Source organism: Aphis gossypii, chromosome 1, assembly GCF_020184175.1.
Source record: "Aphis gossypii isolate Hap1 chromosome 1, ASM2018417v2, whole genome shotgun sequence".
NCBI lineage: Eukaryota > Metazoa > Arthropoda > Insecta > Hemiptera > Aphididae > Aphis > Aphis gossypii.
The window spans coordinates 31,966,071-31,980,118 of record NC_065530.1 but is presented as its reverse complement, the minus strand read 5'-3'; the positions used below and the strand labels follow the sequence as shown (position 1 = coordinate 31,980,118).

The following is a 14,048-nucleotide window of genomic DNA, read 5'->3' as shown; positions in this document are numbered from 1 at the left end:
ACAATTTTAATTGTATGCCATTCCTGTTACTACCTGTTATATTTCACGTGAAAAATTTGAGTTCCTAAAATAATTTAAGAAATAATATTAATTGATCTTAAACAAATATTGGACATTTTCAAAGTTATTGAATTTATCATACCATTGCGTTCGATCAAATATAAAGATATTATTCTCAGTGAGCCATTCAGCTTCAATAATCTGTTTAAATTTTTTAATATTTACAAGTTTTTTGTTTTTCAAAACATATTATTCATAAGGTTTACAATGTTTGAGCGAAATATAAGTTTTTTTTTAGTACAGTTAAGGAATTAAATATTGTATCATTACGATAATTTATAGTATTAATTATTTGTTTTCTTGATATTTTTAAAGTAAGATTAATACATTAAATACTAAATGAAAGCAGTGAAGTATTAATAATCTGATATAAATTTGTTTGACAAATAAATAATAATATATAAGGGTTATATCTTTTAAATTATTTGAAATATTCCTTATAAATTCATAAGGGTAGGTTATAAATTGAAGTATAGATTATACAAATACAGGAATTGAAATGCAAGTTTTAGTTCGTATCCTTGATAAATAAATATATAAAATAAGTATTTTGTTTAGCAATAAAACAAAATGTATTATAGATTCTTAGATTCCTCCTTATAGTTCTAAACTATATTACGTATAATTTGGATAAGCATACGCAACACACTGGAAGTAGTAAACATAATATATTTGATTATTGAAGTTTCGTTGTTTATAAGAAGACTACATACAATCATACAAAATAAATACCGAAAACAAATAAATATCAGCTATATTAGGTACATTTTATTCTGGAGGTATTGTTTAAGTGTATATATTTGTGTTATATTATTTTCCGAGTGAGGTGGCTAAAATAAAAAAACAACATTATTCAGTTGAATGCAATCAATTGATACATAATATTTAACATAATCTCATTCAAATATATTTCAATAATAATTTTTTTTCTGTATTTATATTTTTTAATACCATTAATTTTTTAGGTACAGATAATGTACGTCGTCTGGGATTTTTAGGACGTGCCAAAAGTAGAACATTAAAGATGACAATCATTATTGTCATAGTGTTTGTGGTATGTTGGACGCCCTACTACATTATGGCTATTTGGTAAGTGTTTTTTTTTTAAATTTATTCAAAATCCTATATATTATTTATTTTTGTTAAAATAATAACTGTGATATTTTTTTAAAAACCAATGCTGGTTAAACATTTAATGAATTTAATTTGTTTATTGAAAAATGTATCAAAAGGCTATTACGATTAACATTTTTTATTTGTTTATATTTTCATAAAGTGCAAGTTCCAATGTCATGCATAATTAACTATGACTGCATATTAAATAAAAATAAAATTGTATTCGTGTATAGTAGTGGCTTTAATAACATCGTTCATCGATACGAGTTAATAGCCTTATGTATAAATTCAAATGAACTGAATACATTACTGTATATTTGCATTAGTTTATACCTAATCATAATTTACATAGAATCATCATGACTGTTTTATGATAAAAGAACATTTAATTGATTGGATTATTTAGAATATTAAATAATATAGTATTATAATCATATTATAGAGTACAAATATATGCATTATAATATACATAATTCACATTCTTATTTATATGTAGTGATTAGTGGGTTTATTATTATTTATGTGCACAACTCTGAGAGTAAGTTTTGGTTAAAAAATAACAATTTATAAAGTTTGCACGTTACTCAGTTGTATTCACTATCTAGGTAAGACACGCTTAAATATTGGTCCAGTGTTGACACAGAATAAACTAAGAGTTTTTGCTAACATAAAAAATGTATGTATACTGCATAAGAAATCTTGTTAAGTTCCATAAAATCAACAAACCATCACGAAAAAGTAAACAAAAAAAAAAAAAAAATCTATATAATCTTAGTATCAATTTTTGACGTAAAAAAAAAACAACGTATAAATTTGTATAAAAAATCAATATTATTTTGTACTTTAATCATATTACTATGTCAATTGAATAAAATATAACATTTTGATAAAATTCATATTAATTTGAAAATTATTTGATAGTTGAAAATATATAGAATTTTCAATTTTTATAATTTAAAAATATCTTGAAAATATAATATGTTTCTTATAACTTATAACTTAGTAGTTATTTATATTACTCAAAAATTCAAAATAAATATTCTCACAATTTCTTTTTATAGTTATTTGAAGTTTAAATAAGTAATTTGAAAATTGTACATATATTATTATACCTAATATACACAATTAAATAAGTTGTATTCTATTGCTATAATAAATGTGAAATTTTTGGTAAAAATTAATTCAACCTTGTGTATTAGTATTTATAATATAAATTACTATGACTATAAATAAGTATAGTTTTCTATTAAAGTAGGCGCAGTAATATAGAGATACTGATATTAGTATTCAAAGAACTGTTTCCCGGTTTAATTATTGTTTATGTTATCATGTGTGTAGTCATTTTGCATACCCAATGCGCCGTCTTACACAGCGCGGGTCTATAGAATACTAAAATTAATTTGATATTAGATAATTTGATGTATCTACTAGAAGGTATTTATTCCATTTCTGGGCAGATTAAAATGTATTAAATTATATTTAGGGATTACCTAAATTACTAACCTGGCCTATGACCGGCTAAATTACGTGTGGTCGCGTCAGCCTGTCTATTTATATAGATTAAATTAAATATGGAAGAGCACCCGTGCAAATACGCTTATTTTACGGTACATATTGTACTAATTTTATTTTTTAAAAAATAAGAAAATACAATATTAAATATAGGTATTACGGTTTTATTTGAATACAATTAATACTACTGTATTTTTCCACGATGGTTATCAATTAAATTATTTATGAATCACTGAACTAAACACTTGGTACCTAATACATGCGTATGTCGATATTTTATAGTTCACATGACATTATGAAAATTTTGGCCATGTATCATGTATGACCTACCATTTTTTTCTTTAAGCAAATAAATAACAAATGTTACTTTCGAATCAGTAAATCGAACATTAGAAAATATGGTGTATCCATATTGTTTTTATATAGTTTATATTGTAATCACGATGTGGAATCAAAACGGTACCTCTCAAAACTGTGTAAATTTTTATTCTTATACAAATTCAAAACATGCAGTTACATTTTATAAATAAGTATAAAAATAAATGCAAATCAAGCATTTAAATTAAATTTAATATTTTTGAATAACGTTTAACATAATTTATTTGTAATTTAAAAGTATACAAATAATCAATTTGATTATTTTGTATGTATTTTATAATTTTAAAAGACACACTAATATAACTTACTTTTGAACAATTTTATTGACTTCGTGATAATGATAAAAAATAGAGTTATTTTTAAAATTATTTAAAAAAATTATAGTATGCTTTTGTGACTGAAGATGTTTAGCACATTATGTTGGTAATTGTAGTTTGCAGTTTTAATTTAGATTTATATTTAATTTTATTAAATCAAAATTATACATTATAAAAATACTTATAAATAGCAAATTTTTAGCTCAAGCTTTTTTTTTTTAGAAATGTAATTAATAATTTTAATGCAATGAATATAGTAAATGTAAAAAAAAATATTTTGTTTAAATAAATAGGTATTTAAGAGCTAAAGGGTTTAAAAGTGCTAAATAAATAATGATTATCGTTAAAATTATCCAATAAACAAGAAAAATAATAAGCACCAAAATAGGTAGCGTGGAAATTGTTGTCTTAACGATCGAATATAATTTACGATTAATAATATTAAATTACTCTTGAAACTAAATTATTGTAAGTTATCGCACTAAATTATTAGACACACGATATCACATACTATTCTCATACCTGTGTCAATTACTGTTTTTAAGATGCTATAAAATAATATTAATTTTCATCATTAGTTATCTACTGTTAGAAAAACTGTAAATAATTATTAATAATACGAAATAAGGTAATATGTTCTTATTTACTACCAATTAGTACACGATAGGTATATCATAAATTAAATAAATATTTTTATTTGTTTTATGATATGAAACTATGAAAAAAAAAATATAATTTGTCATTATAATACGTTATGAATGTATCATTGTCTATTTAATGGTAGCTTATATTTATAATATAAAATTAACTATAATGGTTACGATTGTAAATGAAACAAACTATTTTTTTTAATTATTTTAGATTTAAGAGTACATTTTTTTTTAAATATTTTTTGTTATAAAATTGAGAGTTAATAATTAATTCAATTTTATTTTAATCTGATATTGGTGAATAATTTATTGAATTTTATCTTTATCTATGCGTGGATATCGAGGGGTGATTATCTATTCTTATATTATATATTATAATAAACGTAAATACGAATTTTGGGTGAATTCAAATGACAATTCTCGTACTTATAAACTGAATAATATGAATAATATGGTATAGGAATGTTATGTGGTTGATGGTATAAAAAAAATATGGATAAAAATAATCCCAATAAAAAACTTTTCTTAACGATTTGTGCTCGCTAGTGAATCCACTCAGTAAGTTTATAAAACACGTCATGTATAAACGACATGATGTTCAAAAAGTAATTTTCGATACAGATATGATTATGATTATAATGCAATTTAGGTTTATATTTATGCTGTCAATTTTAAACATTTAAACATTTTTTTGCGATTCCATACCGATTGCGAATACTATTAATATAAGTAGTTAAACGATTTATTTCATTGGAAGAGTGACTGAAAGTATTTCAAATATTTAAAACCCACTTGTTTATTTTCTTGACAATTCCATCTGATATTTCAAAGAAAATATGCAATTTCTCATCTCTAGAAAAATTCAAAAATATTCAGAGACTGATTTGATTGACAGTTGAGTGATATCGAATGCAATTCCATATTTCAATATAATATTATCTTATTTGAAACATTTTGGTTATCCGTAGATAAATTTCATAACCTGATCATACATTTTTTATCAGTCTATATTAATAGTGCAATTTTGTGAACTATAATAAAATATAATTTATTTTTTAGATTTAAGTAAGTTATTTGATATTTTATTAAAATAATAAAATAACTCAACAACTTTCATGTAATACCTCTGTGATTTTGAAATTTTCTTTAGAAAGTAAAAAAGTTTTCTCAAATTTTTTATAGTTACCAAGGATATTGTATAACTTAGAAAAATAACAGTAAACATAATTATAAATTCGTTCATAATACTAAATGATAGGTATGTAAAATGTATCTAACTATCTATAGTCTGTCTCACGAAAGAAAAGTACCGTTTCGCACATGTAGACTGAGGACCATAGACCACCTGTGTCACGACGCACCACTAGATTGGGAAAGTTTGAGACAGCTCGGCAGTTAAGTTATTTTTTCCCAATCTGGTGGTGCGTCGTGCCGCAGGTGGTCCGTGGTCAACAGTCTACAAATGCGAAACGGTACCTTTCTCTCGTGAGACAGACTATAGATATATTTATACAAAAATAAATGTATAATTAATAATTATATAACTGTTTTTAACACAACCTCAATTATGTTTAGTCCAGTTGAGTTTCATTCAGAGCGGTTTAATGATATCAATAGCTTAATTATATATAATTCTTTATAATATTTGCGAATAAATATACAATGATTACTTTACATACCTCAGTTCCTATAATATTATTGAGAATTTAAAATTTACTTTATGAGTCTGACTAAATATTTGACTTGAAAACAATTTCTTACATTTTTTTAATTCTTTAAAATTTATTTTTAATCAGCATATTAAATTGGACGATTGAAACATTTAATACGTAAAAAAGTAACACATTAATTTAAGAAAATTATTGAATAAGAAGCTTATTCAATATTGAATAAATGTCATAATTTTTTAAACATATTTAATTCATATTTTTTTTATTTTAACTTTTTTCATCTGTTTTATTTTTTAACTTTTCAAGTATTAATAAAAAAAAAAAATTAGCTTCGTGTTTGTTTGTTAAATATTCATCTTTCATCTATCTATTGTCACGTTTTATATTTAGTCATTGAGGAAATAATTTTTACATTTTAAAAAAAATATTTGTTGTTTCTTGAGCTTGATTATAAGGTGGTGTCTATCTTTAATACCGTTTATCAGGGACATATAATTGCCAAATATGAGATCATAAAAGAATTTTTGTATTACATTTTATAAGTTGCTTAGTTTTTCTGAGTTCAATTTAACATTTATAAAAATAAAAAAGTAAGATATTTATTTTGTACCGACGATTTGGTAGTATAAAGGAAGCAAGCTATGAAATGATGAGGTTACTTTTGTACATATTCTAATGATGGGTTAAAAGATAATTTTTATATAAATTTACTAAATGGTATATATAAAAAAAATAATAAAAATAGGTGAAGTGGACTTAAGGAATACAGATCAAAATATGTAAGATGCGTCGTTGATCTGTTTTTAAGCATGCACTTATATCACGGTAAAAGGTAAAAGCTGTACTAATGGTTCACACCATTACACTGACTAACAAATTGTACTTAATTAAATTTATACCTATTATTGTCAACTTGGTTTATCTCAAGAGTTATAATTTCATAAAGCTCATATTTTAATGTCCTGAGTTATCACGTACCACAGCCAGCGGTAAACGCGTATAGAGTATAATATATATTAAACCTTATCGTTTGTGGATTGGAACTACTATGTTATCTATAACCTTTTGGGCTTATATACAAGCAACAATGATAAATCATAATGAGAGAATTTTAAGCTATTATATGAATTTTTTCAGTAGGTGACTCCGCGATGTTGCGTTACTGATATGATCTGATGAAAATACAATTTGAATTAACATGCGGTACGAAAATACTATTTCAAAATAATTATAGTATGCTTAGAATTTCCTTCAATTGAACTGCATACAAATCACGGTTTCTGTGCACCATTGAATAATTTCATTTCACTAGTATTGATAGGTTGGCCCACCGGGAAATATCCTTATGTTCCCATGTGTATTAAGTACTAGGTCCGATTACGAGAGAAAAAACACATATACATTTTTAATGTGATATCATATTATAATATTATTTTATGGCTATTTTCGGGTTCTTATATGATGATACGCATGATGTCGCATCTCACACTCTCATTCAGTATATCTTTTTATGAAGAAATTCAAGTGAAGTGACCGCCATGATGTGGTTTATATAACATACTGCTGAACCTTTATGTAATGAACTTGAATGTTTTTTGAAAAAAAATTGTCAAATAGAAATCTTGTTGAAAAGAAATAATATATTTTTTTTTATTTATAAAAATCCTTTTGAGTGCTCTAAATTTATACAGATAATAATAATAATAATAATAATTTATACAATATGTATGTGTAGTATTTATGAATTGATTTAAATAACAATCATTGAAGTATGTAAATTATAATTATTTTTATTCTTTGTTATCGAAGAACTTTCTGATATCCAGTTGAACAACTTTTGTTATGATTTGAAAAATACATGCTCTTATTTACACATATTTTATGCACTTCCATAAGTCTGATAAATTAGTTGGTACTTTATACATATCTAATATAATAATACAAAAGTTTTTAAATTTGTTTTAGAAAAATAACAACAATTATTTTGTTATACAAAGAATTAATTAAGTAAAGATTTCACTATATATAACTTAATTCTTTTAATTTCACTAACCTGGTCTCTCACGTTAGAGCAAAACTACAAAAAACTTTTACTTATATAATGTATATTATTGACTACAAAGTATATATACATTTATGATACCAATCGAACGGCTCACATATTCAATTAAAGGTACAATCGTAATATTTGCCTGCAAAACATTTTTCAAGTTTTACAAAAATATAAATTTGTTTTTGAAATAGATTAATATAGGCATGCTCTATAATATTAAAATATTACGTAATTATTTGAAGATATTTTTTTAACACCCACACACACACACACACACAACACACACACACACACACACACACACACACACACACACACATACATATGCTTAAATATTTAACAAAAGAGTATCTATTCCATTCTGATAGATTGGAGTTTAATTGTTTGCTTACAACTACTTATAGCTATATAAAATCGAATATATTTATATGAGATGCATGGGGATCAAAATTTTTTTGCCTGAGCAAAGGTACTAGGAGAAAAAAGGTCGAGAACCACCGTGATGTAGTACTCACTACACTATTATTATTATTATTATTATTGTTGTTGTTTAATAAAAAAGGGCATTAACAATATAAACTTTTATTTTTAACCAAAATATTTGATTATAATAGTTTTTGCTCAAAACATACATCATACACGTATAAGTGGTGTAAAAGTATATTTTTTTCGGACGTGATAATAAAGGTCGGTAGTTACTCGAGTTATAATTTATTATTTTAATGTATAGTTATTATCTGTGTCGAGATAAGTGAAATAAGAAGAAACTGAGCCTACACACACTTACACATTTTGTCAATTACTGAACACGTGTCCCGTGACGTTGGTAATATTATACTATTAATAATGTGATATAATGGTACGGAACGACGTGTGCTACTGTGCTCGGATGATAATGTTCCAAATGTGTTTGTCCGCGAGTTTCTCATGATATATTCGTGACGTTACAAAGAATACATTGAAATAATAATAATGTTATTAATATTATTACTATTATTATTGTCCTCGTCGTTATCATATTATTCTATTATTCTAACGTCCTGCTAAATGGTTTTTACGATTTTCGTGCTCTCTCACTCGGTGCGAAACGTGGACCAATAACCCTGTTGGCACTCCTCCATTTTCTCATCTTTCTCTCCTCTATCCCCACCATTGAAACGATCTTTTTGTTCCCAAGATACACGTGGTGGTCCACCTATAACGAAAGACTGTTTCGCTCTTATTATAATAGTCGTTTTGTTTCAACGATCGCTCGAAAGACGTGTAGTACAGAGCACGTACGTCGTACAAGTATAATATATATAACATGGAATTTTTTTTCTTAAGGATGTGACGTGACATGACGCGCAGTACGGTAAAGTACACGTTTTATGGGTAGTTTTTATATATTATTATGATCACTTTTTGTTTATTTTTTATTTCTCTCATAATTTTTATTGATAACGAGGTATGTTAATCACAATGTAAGAGAAATAACAAACATATACGTATGTCATTCAATTTGATCAGTACATTTTTTTACAGTACTAAGTAAAGTAATAGATATTTCTACATAGTATATAAGAATCGCGAATTAACTCAATTTGACCACAGATTGTAAAATATCGAAAACAAAAGAATTGTTTATTTTAACGAACAGTGAATTTACTACGTTATCGATTTTTTTTTTATACATATATTAATTCTCCATCTAGTTGATTTAGTGTTTACTTTAAACGTTAATAAATAATATTTCTACACAATCAATTCACTCTAATAAATGTTTGAAAATTTTGACAAAATTGTATATTTAAACGAAAATTAATGATATTTTAGTTATTTTGTAGTTATTAAAAAAAAGAATAATCGGAGAGACTTGGAACTTTTGGTCATTACGCATTCTATTATCTTTTATGATAAGAAATATTCAAAATATTTAGACTAAAATTTTAAATTAGTCTATTTTATCTATACAACGAGCCTTCTTATAGTAAGTCCGTTAATATTACATTACAAGTTTGTTTTAATTTAATTTATAAACATACCCATAATAGTGACTTACGTGATAGCGAGATAGTATAATATTTGATTTTAATACGGCTTTTATGGGTTATAAATACACATGGTGTGAAACTTTATAATCATGGCTAAGATATACATTATATGAGCATACTCGTATGGCTGTATTATATATACAATATATATCTATGGTTATAACCGATAATAACAAATAAAGGGTCACCGTTAGCCTTAATAGGTATGCATGTAAGGCACGCTAATAATTAGGGTATTCTAAATTTTACTACGTAGGTATATAATAACAATATAATAAAATAAATGTGATTGAGTTACATAATTTAGAGAAGAACGTATTCAAAACTTGTTTAAAAAAAATTATATATTATGTATATATTATATACATTATATATATATATATTATGTATATATTATATACATTATATATATATATATATATTATGTATATATTATATATTAAAATAAAACCCTCTCTTGCCTAAAAACACCGTTATAATGACAAATAAATAATAATAAATAAATTATTATGTCAATATTATATGTATATTGAAATAATAATCATTACAAAGATACACTTATCCCTAATTTTACGTTCCTGGACTGTATTATTTAATATAAATTATATAATAATAATAATAATACCTAATAATTTCTTTAGTATTGAAATAACTTTTAATTTACAAAAAGTGTTTTATTATACACGTTAGATGATATCAACGCTAAGATTATTAACTTTTAGATAGGTTTCAATATGAAATAATAATAATAATAATAAATATACATAAAAAGAAAAAGAAAAAAAAAATGATAATTATAATTAATAGTAATAAATAAAATATTTCTTACAAACATCCTTATTTACCATTCTCATTACATAAAAAAAAAATCTATTTATTGAAGATTTTTTATTATTTATTAAAAATCGTAATTACTATTTTATACATTAATGTTTTTATAATAAGTATTTTTTTATAACAGTTTAAAACAAAAGAAAATTATAGAGTGGAAGATACTCAATAGTACCACTTAACTTAAGATCTATAAAAATAATCAATATTTGTACAGAGTTACTGGTAAACATTAACATAATATTGATAGTGATTTAAGCAGATAGGTATTTTGTCTTGTAATGTTTCGTATAAAATAGATTTGAAATTTGATAGTTCATTGGATTTATTTAAAATTGTAAGTTTTGTATTATTTAACACTAATCTATCATAGTTTTCAATAGTTTATACCAATATTTTAATTTGATTTGCATAAATCGCTATTCTAATGTTTAGTTATTAAAACTATAGATCGTACATCAATATATTAAGGAGAATGGGGAACTCAATAAACATGACATTGTATGTTTAAAAATTTAATTAAATCATTTTGAACTATAATATGTATAGTGTATACGCATTTTTTTTTAGTAATATAATATGTAACACTGAAAATTCTTTTCTTTGGTAAATTATTATTATTTATATGTTATACGATCTTAAAACCTTTCATTATTTATTTTTCCAAACACGTTTTGTTAACAAGATCATTCCATTAAGTATGACAGCTGTTTCCTATAAGACATTTGAAATAATACTCGGTTTTCATTCTTAACGAGAGATAATAATAGTAACCACCAGATTCAATAATGTCATCCGACGTCCTCTATCACATAAGTGTGCAGTTTTTGAAAGGTACAGATGACACACTCCGTTGTGGTTATTTCGCAGTTGTCTAATGTTGTTGTTTTCAAGGATTTTTTATGAGTACATGAAAATAGGTATCTCTATAATAACATTAATAAATATAGTTTACACTTATGACAACATTCGCGTGTTCAATAAATTGCTACCCCGTAGAGAGTGATGATGTTGATAAGTAGGATAATGCCCAGTGGGGGTATCTTTTCTTAACTCAACCCTCTAATCAATTTGTTTTTGTTTTTATTTTTATTGACACGGTCTTGTTAACAAAGTATTTTTTACGGTTACAGAGTTCACCTCGTTTATAATATAAAAATTAACTTTAAAAACAAACGTTTGCGTTTCAAGAGTTTACTTTAATCTAAATTTAATCGATGAAACGATGTGACTTATTACACATTTATTAAACTGAAAATCAATTATAATGTAAATACGGTCCTTAATAAAAATACCGACAATAGCAATTAAAATTATGTCAATAAACGAATATCAGCTAATAATTGTGTATTTTAATATTGATGTTAAGCTAATATAAAACACTGCAGTCTGGTTATAAATATCTTAAACATTTTCTAGGTTATAGAACTTTCCTCATTAATATTATTCTCTTCGTCCAAAATGTTTTTATAATTCTAAAATTATTTTATATTCGTATGAAATATTTTATTATGACAAAAAAATTTCAAACAAAAATTTTAAATTAAAAATTGTGTACACAATGGATATTAACTATCTATATACTTGTAACTATTAACAATTATATTGCAAATTACAATTATTAATTAGAAATTTTAGTTAAAATATCTAGAATTAGTTAAAAAATTACAAAAGTACTATAGCTTATTTAATATAACTGCACTATAAATATGTCTAAACAAAAACGAGAATGTAATTTATAAAAAGATTGATAGTTATTTTAAAACAAATTATTTATATATATTTAATTAAAGAAAAATTGCGCATAGTCACATGGTGTTCATAAAATGTTTAAATATTATGTTATGCCTATATAATAAGTGAGTTCCAATTTACTGATTACCGGGGCTGTGAATTTTATCATATATATTGATTAAATTCATTCTGAATTCAAAATATGTGAGATACATAGATTTGATTCAAAATATTACCATTTTAATTACTTTTCATATAATAATAAAATATATCAAAAAAATCATAAATTTGGAGTTTTATATCAAAAATTAATATTTGTGATAATTTAATGTGTAAGGTATCAATTTTAAACATGTATTATAAATATTTTCTTGAATTCGTTAATATTTTTTTTTTATGTAGATAATTTATTACGTGTTTTTAGATGTTTATTTGTTTAATTGATTTTTTAATAATCAAATCATATGTACTGTTTAGGAGCTTACTTATCAAGCAATTAAACATAATTTTTTTCAACTTCAATTACTAAAAGTTAAAAATTATAAATTTAGCTAATATAATAATAATTATTTATATTACTCAAGTGTTAATATATTAAGATGTTTAAATAGTGTTAATTGTTTTGAGTAAATAAAATATCTTTTTTAAAGGATTTTCTCTTGTGAATTCGGCTATGAAAACTTCGTTTAAGTTGTCAACAATTTATAGATTAGATTTGATTTTTATATAATAAGTATTTTCTGCAAAATATTTAATATCTTTAAATTTTTAATGGATGTTCTTTTATTTTTGAGTGTATAAGTGTCAAATGCATATTTATTTATGCATGTTTATTAGTGTATTAAGTTCACAGATTTGGTGATAATTTAAAATATAAATAAAATAAAAAAAAAAAAAACAATATAGTTAATAGTTAATACTATGTATGTAGTTATAAGTCGAACCGTAACCAATGTATTATAAACGGGCGGTTCCATTTTCCTCAAAAAAATGTAGACATGTTATTTATTTTAAATTTGATTTCACTAAGACCAAATAATGTGTGATATAAATTACTTCGAGAACATTGTATTTTTATAATAGATATTGGTGTACACATAGCACAGTAACTTGTATGATAAAGGTATAAGAGTTTTATGTACTTTTGTTATACATTGTTTCTTTAATCATTGGTTTGTGTATATAAATGTTTATTAAATCATTACCATCGGTACGGTATAATTACGGCAGTAATGTTTAGAGATTCTTTTCAATTTTAATACTTATTTTTTAGAAAAGTATTATATTTTTAAAACATAATGTTAAGTCGTAAAAACCAATATTTTTACATTTTTTAACCAGAATAAATATGAAATTGTATATAATCCATGTTTTACTTGTAAGTTATAACTAATTAAATATTCATTCGAAATTCGATTTTTATACTTTGAAATTCTTAGTAAGATATTCTGTTATATATTCATAATTTCAAACTTTTCCTGGAAAATAAGTGTTTACCTTTAACAGAATTACCTCGTATTATATTGAATTACCTTGGTTGCACATTTTATGTTTGATAAAGTAAAAAAATCAAAATAATAATCATATCTTTACAAATTCTGTAAAATTCTTTTATTTTTAGATTAATTCAATATTTTTGATCATTAAATAATATGATATATTATCTTCGAAAATTATTTCAAAGATGTTCAGTT

General features: G+C 23.8%; 2 protein-coding genes across 7 annotated transcripts in view; one reads left to right on the top strand and one right to left on the bottom strand.

The window, feature by feature from the left end:
- LOC114119520 (adipokinetic hormone/corazonin-related peptide receptor variant I-like) overlaps positions 1–14,048 on the top strand; it is a 78,177-nt gene that overhangs the window by 31,879 nt on the left and 32,250 nt on the right. For all 6 annotated transcript variants that reach the window (XR_007603600.1, XM_027981097.2, XM_027981099.2 and 3 more), the window contains one exon: positions 1,026–1,149. Coding sequence is in view for 5 of the 6 variants with exons in the window: in XM_027981097.2 (XP_027836898.2) it covers positions 1,026–1,149 (124 nt within the window). In the remaining variant the exon portion in view is untranslated. The remainder of the gene's footprint in view (positions 1–1,025; positions 1,150–14,048) is intronic.
- The window catches only part of LOC114119527 (testis-expressed protein 2), a 104,023-nt gene continuing 102,025 nt past the window's right edge, over positions 12,051–14,048 (bottom strand). Inside the window, exon 15 of the transcript XR_007603599.1 lies at positions 12,051–12,062. The gene's annotated coding sequence lies outside the window, so the exon portion shown is untranslated. The remainder of the gene's footprint in view (positions 12,063–14,048) is intronic.